At 54.9% G+C, this 25,226-nt stretch overlaps 1 protein-coding gene across 1 annotated transcript in view; it reads right to left on the bottom strand.

Moving 5' to 3' along the window:
• The window catches only part of LOC132387302 (caspase-2-like), a gene marked incomplete at its 5' end in the record, with an annotated part of 45,736 nt that extends 23,334 nt beyond the window's left edge, over nucleotides 1-22,402 (bottom strand). The window contains 3 exons of the mRNA XM_059959659.1: nucleotides 19,173-19,268; nucleotides 20,439-20,517; nucleotides 22,349-22,402. Of these exons, the coding sequence (XP_059815642.1) occupies nucleotides 19,173-19,268; nucleotides 20,439-20,517; nucleotides 22,349-22,402 (229 nt within the window). The remainder of the gene's footprint in view (nucleotides 1-19,172; nucleotides 19,269-20,438; nucleotides 20,518-22,348) is intronic.
• Between the last annotated feature and the right edge of the window lie 2,824 nt (nucleotides 22,403-25,226).

Below are 25,226 nucleotides of genomic sequence, written 5' to 3'. Positions count from 1 at the left end.
TCACAATTCCAGCATGGAAACATGCCATCTCGGCCCTTCTAGTCCGTGCCGAACACTTACTCTCACCTAGTCCCACTGGCCCATATAACCATATCACAATTACAGCACAGAAACAGGCCATCTCGGCCCTTCTAGTCCGTGCCGAACGCTTACTCTCACCTAGTCCCACTGGCCCATATAACCATATCACAATTACAGCACGGAAACAGTCCATCTCGGCCCTTCTAGTCCGTGCCAAACGCTTACTCTCACCTAGTCCCACTGGCCCATATAACCATATCACAATTACACACGGAAACAGGCCATCTCGGCCCTTCTAGTCCGTGCCGAACGCTGACTCTCACCTAGTCCCACTGGCCCATATAACCATATCACAATTACAGCACGGAAACAGTCCATCTCGGCCCTTCTAGTCCGTGCCGAACGCTGACTCTCACCTAGTCCCACTGGCCCATATAACCATATCACAATTACACACGGAAACAGGCTATCTCGGCCCTTCTAGTCCGTGCCAAACGCTTACTCTCACCTAGTCCCACTGGCCCATATAACCATATCACAATTACACACGGAAACAGGCCATCTCGGCCCTTCTAGTCCGTGCCGAACGCTGACTCTCACCTAGTCCCACTGGCCCATATAACCATATCACAATTACAGCACGGAAACAGGCCATCTCGGCCTTTCTAGTCCGTGCCGAACGCTTACTCTCACCTAGTCCCACTGGCCCATATTACCATATCACAATTACACACGGAAACAGGCCATCTCGGCCCTTCTAGTCCGTGCCGAATGCTGACTCTCACCTAGTCCCACTGGCCCATATAACCATATCACAATTACAGCACGGAAACAGGCCGTCTCGGCCCTTTTAGTCCGTGCCGAACGCTTACTCTCACCTTGTCCCACTGGCCCATATAACCATATCACAATTCCAGCATGGAAACAGGCCATCTCGGCCCTTCTAGTCCGTGCCGAACGCTTACTCTCACCTAGTCCCACTGGCCCATATAACCATATCACAATTCCAGCACGGAAACAGGCCATCTCGGCCCTTCTAGTCCGTGCCGAACGCTTACTCTCACCTAGTCCCACTGGCCCATATAACCATATCACAATTACAGCACAGAAACAGGCCATCTCGGCCCTTCTAGTCCGTGCCGAACGCTGACTCTCACCTAGTCCCACTGGCCCATATAACCATATCACAATTACAGCATGGAAACAGGCCATCTCGGCCCTTCTAGTCCGTGCCGAACGCTTACTCTCACCTAGTCCCACTGGCCCATATAACCATATCACAATTACACACGGAAACAGGCCATCTCGGCCCTTCTAGTCCGTGCCGAACGCTTACTCTCACCTTGTCCCACTGGCCCATGTAACCATATCACAATTACAGCATGGAAACAGGCCATCTCGGCCCTTCTAGTCCGTGCCGAACGCTTACTCTCACCTAGTCCCACCGACCCGCACTCAGCCCATAACCCTCCACTCCTTTCCTGTCCATATACCTATCCAATTTTACCTTAAATGACACAACTGAACTGGCCTCTACTACTTCTACAGGAAGCTCATTCCACACAGCTATCTCTCTTTGAGTAAAGAAATACCCCCTCGTGTTTCCCTTGAACTTCTGCCCCCTGACTCTCAAATCATGTCCTCTAGTTTGAATCTCCCCTACTCTCAATGGAAACAGCCTATTCACGTCAACTCTATCCATCCCTCTCAAAATTTTAAATACCTTGATCAAATCCCCCCTCAACCTTCTACGCTCCAATGAATAGAGACCTAACTTGTTCAACCTTTCTCTGTAACTTAATTGCTGAAACCCAGGTAACATCCTAGTAAATCGTCTCTGCACTCTCTCTAATTTATTGATATCTTTCCTATAATTCGGTGACCAGAACTGCACACAATATTCCAAATTTGGCCTTACCAATGCCTTGTACAACTTTAGCATTACATCCCAACTTCTGTAGTCAATTTATAAAGGCCAGCGTTCCAAAAGCCCTCTTCACCACCCTATCTACATGAGACTCCACCTTCAGGGAACTATGCACAGTTATTCCTTGATCTCTCTGTTCCTCTGCATTCCTCAATGTCCTACCATTTACCCTGTATGTTCTATTTGGATTATTCCTGCCAAAATGTAGAACCTCACACTTCTCAGCATTAAACTCCATCTGCCAACTTTCAGCCCATTCTTCTAACCGGCATAAATCTCCCTGCAAGCTTTGAAAACCCACCTCATTATCCACAACACCTCCTACCTTAGTATCATCGGCATACTTACTAATCCAATTTACCACCCCATCATCCAGATCATTTATGTATATTACAAACAACATTGGGCCCAAAACAGATCCCTGAGGCACCCCGCTAGTCACCGGCCTCCATCCCGATAAACAATTATCCACCACTACTCTCTGGCATCTCCCATCTAGCCACTGTTGAATCCATTTTATTACTCCAGCATGAATACCTAACGACTGAACCTTCTTAACTAACCTTCCATCTGGAACTTTGTCAAAGGCTTTGCTGAAGTCCATATAGACTACATCCACTGCCTTACCCTCGTCAACATTCCTCGTAACTTCTTCAAAAAATTCAATAAGGTTTGTCAAACATGACCTTCCACGCACAAATCCATGCTGGCTACTTCTAATCAGATCCCGTCTATCCAGATAATTATAAATACTATCTCTAAGAATACTTTCCATTAACTTACCCACCACTGATGTCAAACTGACAGGTCTATAATTGCTAGGCTTCCTTCCAGAACCCTTTTTAAACAATGGAACCACATGAGCAATACGCCAATCCTCCGGCACAATCCCCGTTTCTAATGACATATTAAAGATCTCCGTCAGAGCTCCTGCTATTTCTACACAAACTTCCCTCAAGGTCCTGGGGAATATCCTGTCAGGATCCGGAGATTTATCCACTTTTAAATTTCTTAAAAGCGCCAGTACCTCCACCTCTTTAATTGTCATAGGTTCCATAACTTCCTTACTTGTTTCCCACACCTCAGACAATTCAATATCCTTCTCCTTAGTGAATACCGAAGAGAAGAAATCATTCACAATCTCTCCCATCTCCTTCGGTTCCACACATAGCTGACCACTCTGATTCTCTAAGGGGCCAATTTTATCCCTCACTGTCCTCTTGCTTTTAATATAACTGTAGAAACCTTTCGGATTTAATTTCACCTTATTTGCCAAACCAACCTCGTATCTTCTTTTAGCTTTTCTAATCTCTTTCTTAAGATTCCTTTTACATTCTTTATATTCCTCGAGCAATTCCTTTACTCCATGCTGCCTATATCTATTGTAGACATCCCTCTTTTTCTGAACCAAATTTCTAATATCCCTTGAAAACCATGGTGCTCTCAAACCTTTAACCTTTCCTTTCACCCTAACAGGAACATAAAGATTCTGTACCCTCATAATTTCACCCTTAAATGACCTCCACTTCTCTATTCCATCCTTCCCATAAAACAACTTGACCCAATCCACTCTCTCTAAATCCTTTCGCATCTCCTCAAAGTTAGCCTTTCTCCAATCAAAAATCTCAACTCTAGGTCCAGTCCTGTCCTTCTCCATAATTATATTGAAGCTAATGCTATTGTGATCACTGGACCCGAAGTGCTCCCCAACACATACATCTGTCAGCTGACCTATCGCATTCCCTAACAGGAGATCCAACACTGCCCCATCTCTAGTCGGTACTTCTATGTATTGTTGCAAAAAACTATCCTGCACACATTTCACAAACTCTAAACCATCCAGCCCTTTTACAGAATGAGCTTCCCAGTCTACGTGTGGAAAATTAAAATCTCCCACAATCATCACCTTGTGTTTACTACAAATTTCTGCTATCTCCTTACACATTTGCTCTTCCAACTCACGCGCCCCATTAGGTGGCCTATAATACACTCCTATCAGTGTTACTGCACCTTTCCCATTCTTCAATTCCACCCAAATGGCCTCCCTAGAGGAGCTCTCTAATCTATCCTTCCAAAGCACCGCCATAAGATTTTCTCGGACAAGCAATGCAACACCTCCTCCTCTGGCCCCCCCTACTCTATCACACCTGAAGCAACTAAATCCAGGAATATTTAGTTGCCAATCACACCCCTCCTGCAACCATGTTTCACTAATAGCTACAACATCATAATTCCAGGTATCAATCCACGCTTTAAGCTCATTCACCTTTCTTACAATGCTCCTAGCGTTAAAATAGATACATTTAAGATATTCTCCATCTCCTCCTCTTTCCATCCCTAACAATGCATTCAAATTTATTATCCTTTTCTTTCTTCTCCCCTACATCTTCGGGCTGAGCGCATCCCTTCTCCATCACCTGCCTTTCCTCCCTCACACACTGTCTATTTACTTGCTCCACTGGTGAACTAACCTCCTCTCCCATAGTCTCCTCAAATAGTCTCCCACCCCCCCATCTTACTAGTTTAAAGTCTGCCCTGTAGCCCTAGCAATCCTCCCCGCTAGGATATTTGTCCCCCCACGATTCAAGTGTAACCCGTCCTTCTTGAACAGGTCACTCCTGCCCCAGAAGAGGTCCCAATGATCCAGAAACTTGAATCCCTGCCCCCTGCTCCAATCCCACAGCCACGCATTCATCCTCCACCTAATTCTATTCCTACTCTCACTGTCTCACTGTAATCCCGAGATTACTACCTTTGCGGTCCTTCTTCTTAACTGCCTTCCTAACTCCCTATACTCTCGTTTCAGGACCTCTTCCCCTTTCCTTCCTATGTCATTGGTACCTACATGTACCACGACCTCTGGCTCCTCACCCTCCCACTTCAGGATATCTTGGACGCGATCAGAAACGTCCCGAACCCTGGCACCAGGGAGGCAAATTACCATCCGGGACTCCCGGTCACCTCCACAGAAACGCCTGTCTGAGCCCCAGACTATTAAGTCCGCTATTACTATGGACCTCTTTCTTCTAACCATACCCTTCTGAGCTACAGGGCCGTCCTCTGTGCCGGAGGCTCGGCCACTGTCACTCCCACCAGGTAGGTTGTCCCCCCCAACAGTACTCAAACATGAGTACTTATTGTCAAGGGGTACAGCCACTGGGGTACTCTCTAGTACCTGCCTCTTCCCCTTCCTGACTGTAACCCACCTATCTGCCTCCCGTGGTCCCGGAGTGACCACCTGCCTGTAACTCCTCTCTATCACCTCCTCACTCTCCCTGACCAGGCGAAGGTCATCGAGCTGCAGCTCCAGTTCCCTAACTCGGTCCCTCAGGAGCTGCAGTTCGGCGCACCTGGCGCAGATGTGGACGTCCGGGAGGCTCGGAGACTCCAGGATCTCCCACATCCGACACCGAGAACAACAAGCTGCCCTCACACTCATACCTCCCAAATAACTGAAACTACAAGAACTAAAAGATAAGCCCTCTTCCGCCTAAGCCCTCTGAGCCCAAGCCCTACACTCTGCGCCCGGCTCACTGCCCGCTTCTTAAGGCGGCGTTCTTTATATATCTTCCCTCCTTCCCGGGCCTCCTTCACGCGCCTGCGCAGTCCCGCCACTCAGAACTCCGATCTGAGAAGCAATTGGACAATTTGAAAATGGCCGCCGCCGCTCTTCCTCTCAAGCTTCGTTGTCCTCTTCCAAAAGAGCTGCATATGCTCCATATTTATAGACAAGAGGTGCAGAAGGAGACCATTCGGCCCCTCGAGCCTGCACCGCCATTCTGAGATCATGGCTGATCATCTGCTATCAATACCCAGTCCCTGCCTTGTCCCCATATCCCTTGATTCCCCTATCCATAAGATACCTATCTAGCTCCTTCTTGAAAGCATCCAGAGAATTGGCCTCCACTGCCTTCCGAGGCAGTGCATTTCAGACCCCCACAACTCTCTGGGAGAAGAAGTTTCTCCTTAACTCTGTCCTAAATGACCTATCCCTTATTCTCAAACCATGCCCTCTGGTACTGGACTCTCCCAGCATCTGGAACATATTTCCTGCCTCTATCTTGTCCAATCCCTTAATAATCTTATTCACTACAATCAGATCCCCTCTCAATCTCCTGAATCCCAGCGTGTACAAGCCCAGTCTCTCTAACCTCTCTGCGTAAGACAGTCCGGACATCCCAGGAATTAACCTGGTAAATCTACGCTGCACTTCCTCTGCAGCCAGGATGTCCTTCCTTAACCCTGGAGACCAAAACTGTACACAATACTCCAGGTGTGGTCTCACCAGGGCTCTGTACAAATGCAAGAGGATTTCCTTGCTCTTGTACTCAATTCCCTTTGTAATAAAGGCCAGCATTCCATTAGAGAGGAGGGGGTCAGGGGCCGAGGAAGGACGCAGAGCGCGTACGCGCAAACAACAGCGCCCACCCCAACCAAGAGAGTGTTTGGTCTCCCCGTGGCCACGGGCGTTTCCCCCGGTTTCCTCCCGCGGTCCAAAGACGTGACCAATAGTAGGTTAATTGGTCCTGTCATCGGGCTAGGGTCAAGCTGGTGAGTTCCTGGGCATCCCCTTCACCGAGGGCCGCACGGGGTCTGAACACACCGGCCGAGCCTCTCCCACCTCGGACGGTTGGCAAAGTTTGGTGTGGGGCCCCAAAATCCTTCCTACAGGGGCACAGTCGAGAGCACCCTAACCGGCTGCATCGCTGCCCGGTACGGGAACCGCACCTCATTCGATCGCGGGGCTCGGCCGAGAGTGGTGCGGACCTCCCACCATTCAGGACGTTTACAGAGACAGGAGTGTAAAAAAGGGGCCCGAAGGATCACTGGGGGCCCCGAGTCACCCCAACCACAAACTGCTCGGGCTGCTACCGTCCGGGAAACGGTACCGCAGCTGAAAAGCCAGGACCGGCGGGCTCCGAGATAGCCTCTTCCAGCAGGCCATCGGACTGATGAAACCACGCTGATCTGAGAGTACTCTGTACTGCTCTTTTCATCGTAACTCGCACGTTTACACAGAGACGCGGTGGAAAGATTTCTGCTCCTCGTGCACGTGCAGGTGTGGTTCCAGGTGTGCAAGGGCCTGGACACGCTACAATTCACACACCGCCACAACCGGTCGAAGGCAGGCGCAACCTCAACGGCTCTCCACGCAGATTTAGACCGCCTGGACAACGCAAGCGCCTACATCACGTTCATCGACTGGAGCTGAGCACTCAAGAAGTTAGGAAAAGGGGAAGCACAACGAGATCTAGGTGTTCTTGTTCATCAGTCAATGAAAGCAAGCATGCAGGTACAGCAGGCCGTGAAGAAAGCTAATGGCATGCTGGCCTTTATAACAAGAGGAATTGAGTATAGGAGTAAAGACGTCCTTCTGCAGCTGTACAGGGCCCTGGTGAGACCCCACCTGGAGTATTGTGTGCAGTTTTGGTCTCCAAATTTGAGGAAGGACATTCTTGCTATTGAGGGAGTGCAGCGTAGGTTCACCAAGTTAATTCCCGGAATGGCGGGACTGTCATATGTTGAATGATTGGAGCGACTGGGCTTGTACACACTGGAATTTGGAAGGATGAGAGGGGATCTGATTGAAACACATAAGATTATTAAGGGACTGGACACGCTGGAGGCAGGAAGCATGTTCCCGCTGATGGGTGAGTCCAGAACTAGAGGCCACAGTTTAAGAATGAGGGGTCGGCCATTTCGAACGGAGATGCGGATAAACTTTTTCACCCAGAGAGTGGTGGATCTGTGGAATGCTCTGCCCCAGAAGGCAGTGGAGGCCAAGTCTCTGGATGCATTCGAGAGAGAGTTAGATAGAGCTCTTATAGATAGCGGGGTCGAGGGATATGGGGAGTGGGCAGGAACGGGGTACTGATTGTGGACGATCAGCCACGATCACAGTGAATGGCGGGGCTGGCTCGAAGGGCCGAATGGCCGACTCCTGCACCTACCGTCCGTTAACGCCATCACTCCCACAATCCTGATCTGAGCAGCTGCAGAGCCTGGGCCCCTGTACCTCCCTCCACCATCGGATCCTCGGCTTCCTATCCGGGAGACAGTCTGCGCGGATTCGTGGCGGTCAACACGGGCGCACCTCGGGGGGGAGGCGCGTTCTGACAGGCTCTGACACCGTCGGGCGTGGCGTCTGCGGCCTCACAGGATCGGAACGGGCGGCAGAGAGTCGCCGGTTCCGGCCTCCGTCGTTAATGACGCCCGGCACCCAAGGCGTGCCCCCGTCTCAGTGCCGCCCTCACTCGACGATTCAGGAACAGCCGCCGTCCCCAACTCAGTCAGGACCCTGAGCCGGCCCTGCCTCGACGCCTATTGTTCTTTTTTAAAACGCGACTCAATTTTGCACTGCTATAGATAGGGGATTTAATTTAATCTGATACGCTTGGCAGGCCAAGGGGCCTATTCTGGGCTGGATCTCTAAATAAGATCAATTATATAAGCGCAGCCTGGACACTACCATCTGGACTTCATGCATTTAGAAAACGCGGAACGTCCCCCTCGAGACGCCTCGCCGCCCGGCACTCCCACCCCCCCCCCCCCCATTTAACTCCAGCCCAAGCACGGGGCAATTTACAATCACCAATTCCCCACCAGACGAGGAAGACAAAATGCCACGTCAGTACTCATTTCGAGAGGTCTCAAGTACGAGGGCAGGGATGAGGTGCTGGGGCTTTATGAGGCACCGGTGAGGCCTCGCCTCGAGTATTGTGAACAGTTTTGGGCCCCTTGTCTTAGAAAAGACGTGCTGGCATTGGAGAGGGTCTGGAGGAGTTTTACAAGCAGGATTCTGGGAATGAAAGGGTTAACATACAAAGGACGTTCGATGGCTCTGGGCCTGTACTCACTGGAATTTAGAAAGATGAGGGAAACCTTTCGAATGTTGAGAGGCCTGGAGAGGATGTTTCCTGTTGTGGGGATTCTAGGACCGGAGGGCACAGATAGAGTGGATGTGGAGAGGATGTTTCCTGTAGTGGGGGAGTCTAGGACCAGAGGACACAGATAGAGTGGATGTGCAGAGGATGTTTCCTATAGTGGGGGAGTCTAGGACCAGAGGACACAGATAGAGTGGATGCGGAGAGGATGTTTCCTGTAGTGGGGGAGTCTAGGACCAGAGGACACAGATAGAGTGGATGTGGAGAGGATGTTTCCTGTAGTGAGGGAGTCTAGGACCAGAGGACACAGATAGAGTGGATGTGGAGAGGATGTTTCCTGTAGTGAGGGAGTCTTGGACCAGAGGACACAGATAGAGTGGATGTGGAGAGGATGTTTCCTGTAGTGGGGGAGTCTAGGACCAGAGGACACAGGTAGAGCTGAAGTGGAGAGGATGTTTCCTGTAGTGGGGGAGTCTAGGACCAGAGGACACAGATAGAGTGGATGTGGAGAGGATGTTTCCTGTAGTGGGAGAGCCTAGGGCCAGAGGACACAGATAGAGTGAATGTGGAGAAGATGTTTCCTGTAGTGGGGGAGCCTAGGACCAGAGGACACAGATAGAGTGGATGTGGAGAGGATGTTTCCTGTAGTGGGGGAGTCTAAGACGAGAGGACACAGATAGAGTAGATGTGGAGAGGATGTTTCCTATAGTGGGGGAGTCTAGGACCAGAGGACACAGATAGAGTGGATGTGGAGTGGATGTTTCCTATAGTGGGGGAGTCTAGGACCAGAGGACACAGATAGAGTGGATGTGGAGAGGATGTTTCCTGTAGTGGGGGAGTCTAGGACCAGAGGACACAGATAGAGTGGATGTGGAGAGGATGTTTCCTATAGTGGGGGAGTCTAGGACCAGAGGACACAGATAGAGTGGAAGTGGAGAGGATGTTTCCTATAGTGGGAGAGTCTAGGACCAGAGGACACAGATAGAGTGGATGCGGAGAGGATGTTTCCTGTAGTGGGGGAGTCTCGGACCAGAGGACACAGATAGAGTGGATGTGGAGAGGACGTTTCCTGTAGTTGGGGAGTCCAGGACCAGAGGACACAGATAGAGTGGATGTGGAGAGGATGTTTCCTATAGTGGGGGAGTCTAGGACCAGAGGACACAGATAGAGTGGATGTGGAGAGGATGTTTCCTATACTGGGGAGTCCAGGACAAGAGGACACAGATAGAGTGGATGTGGAGAGGATGTTTCCTATAGTGGGGGAATCTAGGACCAGAGGACACAGATAGAGTGGATGTGGAGAGGATGTCTCCTGTAGTGGGGGAGTGTAGGACCAGAGGACACAGATAGAGTGGATGTGGAGAGGATGTTTCCTGTAGTGGGGGAGTCTTGGACTAGAGGACACAGAGTGGATGTGGAGAGGGTGTTTCCTGTAGTGGGGGAGTCTAGGACCAGAGGAAACAGACAGAGTGGATGTGGAGAGGATGTTTCCTGTAGTGGGGGAGTCCAGGACCAGAGGACACAGATAGAGTGGATGTGGAGAGGATGTTTCCTGTAGTGGGGGAGTCTAGGACCAGAGGACACAGATAGAGTGGATGTGGAGAGGATATTTCCTGTAGTGGGGGAGTCTAGGACCAGAGGACACAGATAGAGTGGATGTGGAGAGGATGTTTCCTGTAGTGGGGGAGTCTAGGACCAGAGGACACTGATAGAGTGGATGTGGGGAGGATGTTTCCTGTAGTGGGGGAGTCTAGGACCAGAGGACACAGATAGAGTGGATGTGGAGAGGATGTTTCCTGTAGTGGGGGAGTCCAGGACCAGAGGACACAGATAGAGTGGATGTGGAGAGGATGTTTCCTGTAGTGGGGGAGTCCAGGACCAGAGGACACAGACAGAGTGGATGTGGAGAGGATGTTTCCTGTAGTGGGGGAGTCCAGGACCAGAGGACACAGAGAGAGTGGATTTGGAGAGGATGTTTCCTATAGTGGGGGAGTCTAGGACCAGAGGACACAGATAGAGTGGATGTGGAGAGGATGTTTCCTGTAGTGGGGGAGTCTAGGACCAGAGGACACTGATAGAGTGGATGTGGAGAGGATGTTTCCCCTGGTGGGGGAGTCTAGGACCAGAGGACACAGATAGAGTGGATGTGGAGAGGATGTTTCCTGTAGTGGGGGAGTCTAGGACCAGAAGACACAGATAGAGTGGATGTGGAGAGGATGTTTCCTGTAGTCGGGGAGTCTAGGAACAGAGGACACAGATAGAGTGGATGTGGAGAGGATGTTTCCTGTAGTGGGGGAGTCTAGGACCAGAGGACACAGATTGAGTGGATGTGGAGTGGATGTTTCCTGTAGTGGGGGGAGTCTAGGACCAGAGGACACAGATAGAGTGGATGTGGAGAGGATGTTTCCTGTAGTGGGGGGAGTCTAGGACCAGAGGACACAGATAGAGTGGATGTGGTGAGGATGTTTCCTGTAGTGGGGGAGTCTAGGACCAGAAGACATGGATAGAGTGGATGTGGAGAGGATGTTTCCTGTAGTCGGGGAGTCTAGGACCAGAGGACACTGATAGAGTGGATGTGGAGAGGATGTTTCCTATCGTAAGCGAGTCTAGGACCAGAGGACACTGATAGAGTGGATGTGGAGAGGATGTTTCCTGTAGTGGGGGAGTCTAGGACCAGAGGATACAGATAGAGTGGATGTAGAGAGGATGTTTCCTGTAGTGGGGGAGTCTAGGACCAGAGGACACAGATAGAGTGGATGTGGAGAGGATGTTTCCTATAGTGGGGGAGTCTAGGACCAGAGGACACCGATAGAGTGGATGTGGAGAGGATGTTTCCTATCGTGAGCGAGTCTAGGACCAGAGGACACCGATAGAGTGGATGTGGAGAGGATGTTTCCTATCGTGAGCGAGTCTAGGACCAGAGGACACTGATAGAGTGGATGTGGAGAGGATGTTTCCTATTGAGGGGAGTCTAGGACCAGAGGACACAGATAGAGTGGATGTGGAGAGGATGTTTCCTATTGAGGGGAGTCTAGGACCAGAGGACACAGATAGAGTGGATGTGGAGAGGATGTTTCCCCTGGTGGGGGAGTCTAGGACGTGATGGCACAGCCTCAGGATAGAGGGGCATCCATTTAAAACGGAGATGCGGAGAAATCCCTTCCGCCAGAGGGTGGTGAATCTGTGGAATTTGTTGCCCCGGGCGGCCTGCCGGGGTGGGTGGGGAGGAGACGGCAGAGGCGTCTGCGATGGAGTCTCGTGGATGTGCCGGGACGGGTGGAGGGGGGCGGACTGCGCGCCGACAGCAGAGAAGTGGGTGTCTGATTACGGCATTATTTAGAGGTTTTTAAGAAAGCTTTGGACGGGCAGACGGACGTAAGGAGAGTGCAGACTGTGAACGCCCAGAGGAGATTCGAGCCTCTTGATCTTAAACACGCACCCTCGAGTGTCAGTGGGGGAGAAGGACACCCCCTGCGCATCTCTACCTCCCGTAATAAGTAATTATTATTACTCCCGTAATTACTTATTCATTGAACTTTTAAGAGAATTACATAAAACAAATACAATATTAGAATAGAGAAAAATTAATATTGGCCCACCCCCCCCCCCACTTAGATCCCTATCCACATGCTCCATGGAGTTCAAAATAACTTCAGTTTTTATTTTCCCCAAATAACTTATAATTTTATCTTCAAAGGACCTATATATTTAATCCTACCTTTTGTACATAGGGGTGCCAATTTTTCAAAAATATATCATTTCCATTTCTGAAATTCAAGTGGAATGCAGCTATATATTTCATTATTCCAACGATCCACAGTTAAATATGCGTCCCGTAATCTTATCAAAGCAGCTGCGCAGGTTGACTCTGTGGTTAAGAAGGCGGACGGTGTGTTGGCCTTCATCGATCGTGGGATTGAGTTTAGGAGCCGAGGGGTAATGTTACAGCTCTATAGGACCCTGGTCAGACCCCACTTGGAGTACTGTGCTCAGTTCTGGTCGCTTCACTACAGGAAGGACGTGGAAACCATAGAAAGGGTGCGGAGGAGATTTACAAGGATGTTGCCTGGATTGAGTTTAGGAGCCGAGGGGTAATGTTACAGCTCTATAGGACCCTGGTCAGACCCCACTTGGAGTACTGTGCTCAGTTCTGGTCGCCTCACTACAGGAAGGACGTGGAAGCCATAGAAAGGGTGCGGAGGAGATTTACAAGGATGTTGCCTGGATTGAGTTTAGGAGCCGAGAGCTAATGTTACAGCTATATAGGACCCTGGTCAGACCCCACTTGGAGTACTGTGCTCAGTTCTGGTCGCCTCACTACAGGAAGGACGTGGAAGCCATAGAAAGGGTGCGGAGGAGATTTACAAGGATGTTGCCTGGATTGAGTTTAGGAGCCGAGGGGTAATGTTACAGCTCTATAGGACCCTGGTCAGACCCCACTTGGAGTACTGTGCTCAATTCTGGTCGCCTCACTACAGGAAGGACGTGGAAACCATAGAAAGGGTGCGGAGGAGATTTACAAGGATGTTGCCTGGATTGAGTTTAGGAGCCGAGGGGTAATGTTACAGCTCTATAGGACCCTGGTCAGACCCCACTTGGGGTACTGTGCTCAGTTCTGGTCGCCTCACTACAGGAAGGACGTGGAAACCATAGAAAGGGTGCGGAGGAGATTTACAAGGATGTTGCCTGGATTGAGTTTAGGAGCCGAGGGGTAATGTTACAGCTCTATAGGACCCTGGTCAGACCCCACTTGGGGTACTGTGCTCAGTTCTGGTCGCCTCACTACAGGAAGGACGTGGAAGCCATAGAAAGGGTGCGGAGGAGATTTACAAGGATGTTGCCTGGATTGAGTTTAGGAGCCGAGGGGTAATGTTACAGCTCTATAGGACCCTGGTCAGACCCCACTTGGAGTACTGTGCTCAATTCTGGTCGCCTCACTACAGGAAGGACGTGGAAACCATAGAAAGGGTGCGGAGGAGATTTACAAGGATGTTGCCTGGATTGAGTTTAGGAGCCGAGGGGTAATGTTACAGCTCTATAGGACCCTGGTCAGACCCCACTTGGGGTACTGTGCTCAGTTCTGGTCGCCTCACTACAGGAAGGATGTGGAAACCATAGAAAGGGTGCGGAGGAGATTTACAAGGATGTTGCCTGGATTGAGTTTAGGAGCCAAGAGGTGATGTTACAGCTCTATAGGACTCTGGTCAGACCCCACTGCACCGACCCATCCAAAAGTCCCTTAAAAGACCCTCTCATATCCGCCTCCACCACCGTCGCCGGCAGCCCATTCCACACACTCACCACTCTCTGAGTGAAAAACTTACCCCTGACATCCCCTCTGTACCTGCCCCCCAGCACCTCAAACCTGTGTCCTCTTGTGGCAACCATTTCAGCCCTGGGGAAAAAGCCTCTGACTATCCACACCATCAATGCCTCTCATCATCTCGTACCCCTCTATCGGGTCACCTCTCACCCTCCGTCGCTCCGAGGAGAAAAGGCCGAGTTCACTCAACCTATTCTCACAGGGCACGCTCCCCAATCCAGGCAACATCCTTGTAAATCTCCTCCGCACCCTTTCTATGGCTTCCACGTCCTTCCTGTAGTGAGGCGACCAGAACTGAGCACAGTACTCCAAGTGGGGTCTGACCAGGGTCCTATAGAGCTGTAACATTACCTCTCGGCTCCTAAACTCAATCCAGGCAACATCCTTGTAAATCTCCTCCGCACCCTTTCTATGGCTTCCACGTCCTTCCTGTAGTGAGGCGAACAGAACTGAGCACAGTACTCCAAGTGGGGTCTGACCAGGGTCCTATAGAGCTGTAACATTACCCCTCGGCTCCTAAACTCAATCCAGGCAACATCCTTGTAAATCTCCTCCGCACCCTTTCTATGGCTTCCACGTCCTTCCTGCAGTGCGGCGACCAGAACTGAGCACAGTACTCCAAGTGGGGTCTGACCAGGGTCCTATAGAGCTGTAACAATACCTCTCGGCTCCTAAACTCAATCCAGGCAACATCCTTGTAAATCTCCTCCGCACCCTTTCTATGGTTTCCACGTCCCTCCTGTAGTGAGGCGACCAGAACTGAGCACAGTACTCCAAGTGGGGTCTGACCAGGGTCCTATAGAGCTGTAACATTACCTCTCGGCTCCTAAACTCAATCCAGGCAACATCCTTGTAAATCTCCTCCGCACCCTTTCTATGGCTTCCACGTCCTTCCTGTAGTGAGGCAACCGGAACTGAGCACAGTACTCCAAGTGGGGTCTGACCAGGGTCCTATAGAGCTGTAACATTACCCCTCGGCTCCTAAACTCAATCCAGGCAACATCCTTGTAAATCTCCTCCGCACCCTTTCTATGGTTTCCACGTCCTTCCTGTAGTGAGGCGACCAGAACTGAGCACAGTACTCCAAGTGGGGTCTGACCGGGGTCCGGTATAGCAGTAACACTCCCTCTCGGCTCTCACTAACTGGCGCACTTTTCGACTCTGGGAGGAAGCCCGGGCATTCCACAGGGCAGGAGAGGATTTGAGGTGTTTCCTAACCGGCTGACCTGAGGGAGCGCACGGATTTGAGGGGGGACGGACTATGCTCAGACAGAGGGGGATAGATAGAGTTGACGTGGATTGGCATTTTTCCATTGAGAGTAGCGGAGATTCAAACAAGAGGACACGAAGAGTTGGGAATAAGGGGGCAAAAGTTTAGGGGTAACACAAGGGGGAATTTCTTCACTCGGAGAGTGGTAGCTGTGTGGAACGAGCTTCCAGTAGAAGTGGCAGAGGCAGGTTCCGTATTGACATTTGAAGTAAAATTGAATCGGTGATTATAAACCTGATTGTGAAATTCAAACACAGCGAGGTAGTGTTTTAGGGTTCAGTGCCCATTCAAAGATCTGACGGCCAAGGGGAAGAAGCTGTTTCAGAATGGCCGAGTGTGTGCCCGCAGGCTCCTGTGCCTCCTCCCCGACGGTGGCAATGAGAAGAGGGCGCGCCCCTGGGCAACGGGGGTCCTCGGTGACGGACGCCGCCTTTTTGAGGCACCGCTCCTTGAAGACGTCCTGGACGTCGGGCAGGCTGGTGCCCACGATAGGGTTAACAACTCTCTGATCTTGTGCAGAGGCCACTCCCCACCCTTCCCGATGCCAGACGGTGACACAGGCAATTAGAGTTCCCTCCCCTGTATACCTGCAGAAACTTGCAAAGTTGGCATTCATTCCAAGGGGAGAAGAATATTAAAGAGGACGTGGTGCCATCTCCATTGAGAGTAGGGGAGGTTCAAACAAGAGGACATGAGTTGAGAGTTAGGGGGCAAAAGTTTAGGGTTAACACGAGGGGGAGTTTCTTCACTCAGAGAGTGGTAGCTGTGTGGAACGAGCTTCCAGTAGAAGTGGTAGAGGCAGGTTCGGTATTGTCATTTAAAGTAAAATTGGATAGGTATATGGACAGGAAAGGAATGGAGGGTTATGGGCTGAGTGCGGGTCGGTGGGACTAGATGAGAGTAAGCGTTCGACACGGACTAGAAGGGCCGAGATGGCCTGTTTCCGTATGTAATTGTGATATGGTTATATGGGCCAGTGGGACTAGGTGAGAGTCAGCGTTCAGCAGGGACTAGAAGGGCCGAGATGGCCTGTTTCCGTGCTGTAATTGTGATATGGTAATATGGGCCAGTGGGACTAGGTGAGAGTAAGCGTTTGGCACGGACTAGAAGGGCCGAGATGCCCTGTTTCCATGCTGTAATTGTGATGTGGTTATATGGGCCAGTGGGACTAGGTGGGAGTAAGCGTTCAGCACGGACTAGAAGGGCCGAGATGGCCTGTTTCCATGCTGTAATTGTGATATGGTTATATGGGCCAGTGGGGCTAGGTGAGAGTAAGCGTTCGGCACGGACTAGAAGGGCCGAGATGACCTGTTTCCGTGCTGTAATTGTGATGTGGTTATATGGGCCAGTGCGACTAGGTGAGAGTAAGCGTTCGGCACGGACTAGAAGGGCCGAGATGGCCCGTTTCCGTGCTGTAATTGTGATATGGTTATATGGGCCAGTGCGACTAGGTGAGAGTAAGCGTTCGGCACGGACTAGAAGGGCCGAGATGGCCTGTTTCCGTGTGTAATTGTGATATGGTTATATGGGCCAGTGGGACTAGGTGGGAGTCAGCGTTCGGCACAGACTAGAAGGGCCGAGACGGCCTGTTTCTGTGCTGTAATTGTGATATGGTTATGTGGGCCAGTGGGACTAGGTGAGAGTAAGCGTTTGGCACGGACTAGAAGGGCCGAGACGGCCTGTTTCCGTGCTGTAATTGTGATATGGTTATATGATCCAGTGGGACTAGGTGAGAGTAAGCGTTCGGCACAGACTAGAAGGGCCGAGATGACCTGTTTCTGTGCTGTAATTGTGATATGGTTATATGGGCCAGTGGGACTAGGTGAGAGTCAGCGTTCGGCACGGACTAGAAGGGCCGAGATGGCCTGTTTCCATGTGTAATTGTGATATGGTTATATGGGCCAGTGGGACTAGGTGAGAGTAAGCGTTCGGCACGGACTAGAAGGGCCGAGACGGCCTGTTTCCGTGCTGTAATTGTGATATGGTTATATGGGCCAGTGGGACTAGGTGAGAGTAAGCGTTCGGCACGGACTAGAAGGGCCGAGATGGCCTGTTTCCGTGCTGTAATTGTGATATGGTTATATGGGCCAGTGGGACTAGGCGGGAGTCAGCGTTCGGCACAGACTAGAAGGGCTGAGACGGCCTGTTTCTGTGTGTAATTGTGATATGGTTATATGGGCCAGTGGGACTAGGTGAGAGTAACCGTTCTGCACGGACTAGAAGGGCCGAGACGGCCTGTTTCCGTGCTGTAATTGTGATATGGTTATATGATCCAGTGGGACTAGGTGAGAGTAAGCGTTCGGCACGGACTAGAAGGGCCGAGATGACCTGTTTCTGTGCTGTAATTGTGATATGGTTATATGGGCCAGTGGGACTAGGTGAGAGTCAGCGTTCGGCACGGACTAGAAGGGCCGAGACGGCCTGTTTCCGTGTGTATCTGTGATATGGTTATATGGGCCAGTGGGACTAGGTGAGAGTAACCGTTCTGCACGGACTAGAAGGGCCGAGACGGCCTGTTTCCGTGTGTAATTGTGATATGGTTATATGGGCCAGTGGGACTAGGTGAGAGTAAGCGTTCGGCACGGACTAGAAGGGCCGAGACGGCCTGTTTCCGTGTGTAATTGTGATATGGTTATATGGGCCAGTGGGACTAGGTGAGAGTAAGTGTTCGGCACGGACCATAAGGGCCGAGACGGCCTGTTTCCGTGTGTAATTGTGATATGGTTATATGGGCCAGTGGGACTAGGTGAGAGTAAGTGTTCGGCACGGACTAGAAGGGCCGAGACGGCCTGTTTCCGTGTGTAATTGTGATATGGTTATATGGGTCGGTGGGACTAGGTGAGAGTCAGTGTTCGGCACGGACCATAAGGGCCGAGACGGCCTGTTTCCGTGTGTAATTGTGATATGGTTATACGGGCCAGTGGGACTAGGTGAGAGTCAGTGTTCGGCACGGACCATAAGGGCCGAGACGGCCTGTTTCCGTGTGTAATTGTGATATGGTTATACGGGCCAGTGGGACTAGGTGAGAGTCAGCGTTCGGCACGGACTAGAAGGGCCGAGACGGCCTGTTTCCGTGTGTAATTGTGATATGGTTATATGGGCCAGTGGGACTAGGTGAGAGTCAGTGTTCGGCACGGACTAGAAGGGCCGAGACGGCCTGTTTCCGTGTGTATCTGTGATATGGTTATATGGGCCAGTGGGACTAGGTGAGAGTAACCGTTCTGCACGGACTAGAAGAGCCGAGACGGCCTGTTTCCGTGTGTAATTGTGATATGGTTATATGGGCCAGTGGGACTAGGTGAGAGTAAGTGTTCGGCACGGACCATAAGGGCCGAGACGGCCTGTTTCCGTGTGTAATTGTGATATGGTTATATGGGCCAGTGGGACTAGGTGAGAGTCAGTGTTCGGCACGGACCATAAGGGCCGAGACGGCCTGTTTCCGTGTGTAATTGTGATATGGTTATATGGGCCAGTGGGACTAGGTGAGAGTAAGTGTTCGGCACGGACCATAAGGGCCGAGACGGCCTGTTTCCGTGTGTAATTGTGATATGGTTATATGGGTCGGTGGGACTAGGTGAGAGTCAGCGTTCGGCACGGACTAGAAGGGCCGAGACGGCCTGTTTCCGTGCTGTAATTGTTATATGGTCTGAGATCGGAGATCTCCTTCTCCCTTGTGAGCTACGAGCAGCCCCAGATTCTGTAGCTCGGCCGCACGCGAGGGCCGGGAGCTGGGCCCCGGTTTCTCACCGTCTCCCGATGACGCCGGTAGAACTCCTCCGAGCAGGGGAGCACGCAGCAGGAGAGGGGGCCCGTCGCCGTCGTCCAGGGAGCCCTCGGCCGTCTCTGCGGGGGAGAGGAGCAAGCCGAGAGAGTCAGTCAGGCCAGGGAACTGTGTCCGCGGGGTGAGAGCTGGAGGAGAAGCGGGAGGGAGAGAGGAGACGGGGGGCAGCCGAGTGCTCAGCCACTGCGTCCGTGTGCGGCTTCAGTCGAAAGAGAGCGAGAATCATTAACGACCGGGATGTGGGGGTGGAAGGGTGGGTTGGCAGGTTAGCAGACGACACAAAGGTTGTTGGTGTTGTGGAGAGTGTAGAGGATTGTCGAAGATTGCAGAGGGACATTGATGGGATGCAGAAGTGGGCTGAGAAGTGGCAGATGGAGTTCAACCCGGAGAAGAGTGAGGTGGTTCATTTTGGAAGGACAAACTCCAAGGCAGAGTACAAAGTAAATGGCAGGATACTGGGTAGTGTGGAGGAGCAGAGGGATCTGGGGATACATGTCCACAGATCCCTGAAAGTTGCCTCACAGGTAGATAGGGTAGTTACGAAAGCTTATGGGGTGTTAGCTTTCTTAAGTCGAGGGATAGAGTTTAAGAGTCACGGGGTAATGATGCAGCTCTATAAAACTCTGGTTGGGCCACACTTGGAGTACTGTGTCCAGTTCTGGTCGCCTCACTATAGGAAGGATGTGGAAGCATTGGAAAGGGAACAGAGGAGATTTACCAGGATGCTGCCTGGTATAGAGATTGTGCATGATGATCAGAGATTAAGGGAGCTGGAGCTTTATTCTCTGGAGAGGAGGAGGATGAGAGGAGACATGGTAGAGGTGCACAAGATATTAAGAGGACGATGCACCGTCAATAACTCTCGGAGACATGAGGCGAGTTGGGCTTTTAATGGCTGGAAGAAAGCACTGCCAGCAGCAAGAGACCATCACACAACATCCCGGAGACTGGGGGAGGAGCAGTGCCTCCAATCGCCTTTATACAGGGGTCTGTGGGAGGAGCCACAGGAGCAGTGGGCGGGGGGGGGGGGGTGTAGAGACAGGTAGTTCACTGCAGAGCCCCTCCACTGTGTCTGCCGGGGGTGGGGGGTCACTGGAGAGAGGCTGGAGGAGTTGGAGCTGAGGGGTCGTGGAGGAGGAGAGGGCTGGGGGGGAGGGGGCAGCTCCTGGCTATCCTCTCCCCTACCCTCCCTCGAGAGGACCCCCCCATCCCCCACCCTGGCTGACACTCACCCAATCTGCGGAGTTTCCTCGGCGGGATCTCTCCCTCCTTCGCCCTGTCCCCAGGGGCGGCCTCCAGCATCCTCGGAGTCTGGCGGGAGAGGGGAGGGGAGGGGAGGGGAGGGGCGTAAGGTCAGAATCTCACCGCTCAAAAACAGACCCTTCAGCACATCCGCATTGTGCTGGCCCTCAGACCCACGTCCGAGCCAATACCCTCTGCCTGGATCTCTCTGAACCCTTCCTGCCCTGAGTGTCGTTAATGTACCCGCCTTGACCACTTCCTCCGACAGCTCCTTCCACAGACGGACCACCCGTATCCCTCTGAACCTTTCCTATCTGTGTCCCTGTCCGAGTGTCGTTAATGTACCCGCCTCGACCACTTCCTGCGGCAGCTCCTTCCACAGACGGACCACCCGTATCCCTCCAAACCTTTCCTATCCGTGTCCCTGTCCGAGTGTCGTTAATGTACCCGCCTCGACCACTTCCTCCGGCAGCTCCTTCCACAGACGGACCACCCGTATCCCTCTGAACCTTTCCTATCCGTGTCCCTGTCCGAGTGTCATTAATGTACCCGCCTCGACCACTTCCTCCGGCAGCTCCCTCCACAGACGGACCACCCGTATCCCTCTGAACCTTTCCTATCCGTGTCCCTGTCCGAGTGTCGTTAATGTACCCGCCTCGACCACTTCCTCCGGCAGCTCCTTCCACAGATGGACCACCCGTATCCCTCTGAACCTTTCCTATCCGTGTCCCTGTCCGAGTGTCGTTAATGTACCCGCCTCGACCACTTCCTCCGGCAGCTCCTTCCACAGACGGACCACCCGTATCCCTCTGAACCTTTCCTGTCCGTGTCCCTGTCCGAGTGTCGTTAATGTACCCGCCTCGACCACTTCCTCCGGCAGCTCCTTCCACAGACGGACCACCCGTATCCCTCTAAACCTTCCCTATCCGTGTCCCTGTCTGAGTGTCGTTAATGTACCCACCTCGACCACTCCCTCCGGCAGCTCCTTCCTCAGACGGACCACCCGTATCCCTCTAAACCTTTCCTATCCGTGTCCCTGTCCGAGTGTCGTTAATGTACCCGCCTCGACCACTTCCTCCGGCAGCTCCTTCCACAGACGGACCACCCGTATCCCTCTAAACCTTTCCTATCCGTGTCCCTGTCCGAGTGTCGTTAATGTACCCGCCTCGACCACTTCCTCCGGCAGCTCCTCCCACAGGCGGACCACCCGTATCCCTCTGAACCTTTCCTATCCGCGTCCCTGTCCGAGTGTCGTTAATGTACCCGCCTCGACCACTTCCTCCGGCAGCTCCTTCCACAGACGGACCACCCGTATCCCTCTAAACCTTTCCTGTCCGTGTCCCTGTCCGAGTGTCGTTAATGTACCCGCCTCGACCACTTCCTCCGGCAGCTCCTCCCACAGGCGGACCACCCGTATCCCTCTGAACCTTTCCTAACCGTGTCCCTGTCCGAGTGTCGTTAATGTACCCGCCTCGACCACTTCCTCCGGCAGCTCCTCCCACAGGCGGACCACCCGTATCCCTCTGAACCTTTCCTATCCGCGTCCCTGTCCGAGTGTCGTTAACGTACCCGCCTCGACCACTTCCTCCGGCAGCTCCTTCCACAGACAGACCACCCGTATCCCTCTAAACCTTTCCTATCCGTGTCCCTGTCCGAGTGTCATTAATGTACCCGCCTCGACCACTTCCTCCGGCAGCTCCTTCCACAGACGGACCACCCGTATCCCTCTAAACCTTTCCTGTCCGTGTCCCTGTCCGAGTGTTGTTAATGTACCCGCCTCGACCACTTCCTCCGGCAGCTCCTTCCACAGACGACGTCCAGCTCCGCTCCCCCTCCCCCACCCCAGGGGAAGGTTTCCTGCCCCAGTGACCGATCCCCCACCCCCCCGTCCCTCCCGGACCTGTGGGGGGACGTCCAGCTCCCCTCCCCCACCCCCACCCCAGGGGAAGGTTTCCTGCCGCAGTGACCGATCCCCCCCCACCCCCCCGTCCCTCCCGGACCTGTGGGGGGACTTCCAGCTCCCCTCCCCCACCCCCACCCCAGGGGAAGGTTTCCTGCCCCAGTGACCGATCCCCCCCCACCCCCCCGTCCCTCCCGGACCTGTGGGGGGACGTCCAGCTCCCCTCCCCCACCCCCACCCCAGGGGAAGGTTTCCTGCCGCAGTGACCGATCCGCCCCCCCCCCCCGTCCCTCCCAGACCTGTGGGGGGACGTCCAGCTCCCCTCCCCCACCCCGGGGGAAGGATCCCTGCCCCAGTGACCGATCCCCCACCCCCCGTCCCTCCCGGACCTGTGGGGGGACGTCCAGCTCCCCTCCCCCACCCCCCGTCCCTCCCGGACCTGTGGGGGGACGTCCAGCTCCCCTCCCCCACCCCGGGGGAAGGATCCCTGCCCCAGAGACCGATCCCCCACCCCCCGTCCCTCCCGGACCTGTGGGGGGACGTCCAGCTCCCCTCCCCCACCCCCCCGTCCCTCCCGGACCTGTGGGGGGACGTCCAGCTCCCCTCCCCCACCCCGGGGGAAGGATCCCTGCCCCAGTGACCGATCCCCCACCCCCCGTCCCTCCCGGACCTGTGGGGGGACGTCCAGCTCCCCTCCCCCACCCCGGGGGAAGGTTTCCTGCCCCAGAGACCGATCCCCCACCCCCCGTCCCTCCCGGACCTGTGGGGGGACGTCCAGCTCCCCTCCCCCACCCCGGGGGAAGGTTTCCTGCCCCAGTGACCGATCCCCCCCCCCCCGTCCCTCCCGGACCTGTGGGGGGACTTCCAGCTCCCCTCCCCCACCCCGGGGGAAGGATCCCTGCCCCAGAGACCGATCCCCCACCCCCCGTCCCTCCCGGACCTGTGGGGGGACGTCCAGCTCCCCTCCCCCACCCCCCGTCCCTCCCGGACCTGTGGGGGGATGTCCAGCTCCCCTCCCCCACCCCGGGGGAAGGTTTCCTGCCCCAGTGACCGATCCCCCCCCCCGTCCCTCCCGGACCTGTGGGGGGACGTCCAGCTCCCCTCCCCCACCCCGGGGGAAGGATCCCTGCCCCAGAGACCGATCCCCCACCCCCCGTCCCTTCCGGACCTGTGGGGGGACGTCCAGCTCCCCTCCCCCACCCCCCGTCCCTCCCGGACCTGTGGGGGGACGTCCAGCTCCCCTCCCCCCACCCCGGGGGAAGGTTCCCTGCCCCAGAGACCGATCCCCCACCCCCCCGTCCCTCCCGGACCTGTGGGGGGACGTCCAGCTCCCCTCCCCCACCCCCCGTCCCTCCCGGACCTGTGGGGGGACGTCCAGCTCCCCTCCCCCACCCCCCGTCCCTCCCGGACCTGTGGGGGGACGTCCAGCTCCCCTCCCCCCACCCCGGGGGAAGGTTCCCTGCCCCAGAGACCGATCCCCCACCCCCCCGTCCCTCCCGGACCTGTGGGGGGACGTCCAGCTCCCCCTCCCCCACCCCCCCGTCCCTCCCGGACCTGTGGGGGGATGTCCAGCTCCCCTCCCCCACCCCGGGGGAAGGTTTCCTGCCCCAGTGACCGATCCCCCCCCCCCCGTCCCTCCCGGACCTGTGGGGGGACGTCCAGCTCCCCTCCCCCACCCCGGGGAAGGATCCCTGCCCCAGAGACCGATCCCCCACCCCCCGTCCCTCCCGGACCTGTGGGGGGACGTCCAGCTCCCCTCCCCCACCCCGGGGGAAGGATCCCTGCCCCAGAGACCGATCCCCCCCCCCCGTCCCTCCCGGACCTGTGGGGGGACGTCCAGCTCCCCTCCCCCACCCCGGGGGAAGGATCCCTGCCCCAGAGACCGATCCCCCACCCCCCGTCCCTTCCGGACCTGTGGGGGGACGTCCAGCTCCCCTCCCCCACCCCCCGTCCCTCCCGGACCTGTGGGGGGACGTCCAGCTCCCCTCCCCCACCCCGGGGGAAGGTTCCCTGCCCCAGAGACCGATCCCCCACCCCCCGTCCCTCCCGGACCTGTGGGGGGGACGTCCAGCTCCCCTCCCCCACCCCGGGGGAAGGATCCCTGCCCCAGAGACCGATCCCCCACCCCCCCGTCCCTTCCGGACCTGTGGGGGGACGTCCAGCTCCCCTCCCCCACCCCCCGTCCCTCCCGGACCTGTGGGGGGACGTCCAGCTCCCCTCCCCCACCCCGGGGGAAGGATCCCTGCCCCAGAGACCGATCCCCCACCCCCCGTCCCTCCCGGACCTGTGGGGGGACGTCCAGCTCCCCTCGCCCCACCCCGGGGGAAGGATCCCTGCCCCAGAGACCGATCCCCCACCCCCCCGTCCCTCCCGGACCTGTGGGGGGACGTCCAGCTCCCCTCCCCCACCCCCCCGTCCCTCCCGGACCTGTGGGGGGACGTCCAGCTCCCCTCCCCCACCCCGGGGAAGGTTCCCTGCCCCAGAGACCGATCCCCCACCCCCCGTCCCTCCCGGACCTGTGGGGGGACGTCCAGCTCCCCTCCCCCACCCCCCGTCCCTCCCGGACCTGTGGGGGGACGTCCAGCTCCCCTCCCCCACCCCCCGTCCCTCCCGGACCTGTGGGGGGACGTCCAGCTCCCCTCCCCCACCCCCCGTCCCTCCCGGACCTGTGGGGGGACGTCCAGCTCCCCTCCCCCACCCCGGGGGAAGGTTTTCCCTGCCCCAGAGACCGATCCCCCACCCCCCGTCCCTCCCGGACCTGTGGGGGGACGTCCAGCTCCCCTCCCCCACCCCGGGGGAAGGATCCCTGCTCCCAGTGACCGATCCCCCCCCCCCGTACCCTCCCGGACCTGTGGGGGGACGTCCAGCTCCCCTCCCC

Source organism: Hypanus sabinus, unplaced genomic scaffold, assembly GCF_030144855.1.
Source record: "Hypanus sabinus isolate sHypSab1 unplaced genomic scaffold, sHypSab1.hap1 scaffold_1710, whole genome shotgun sequence".
NCBI lineage: Eukaryota > Metazoa > Chordata > Chondrichthyes > Myliobatiformes > Dasyatidae > Hypanus > Hypanus sabinus.
The sequence above is the reverse complement of the archived record's forward strand: the minus strand, read 5'-3'. Positions and strand labels throughout refer to the sequence as shown.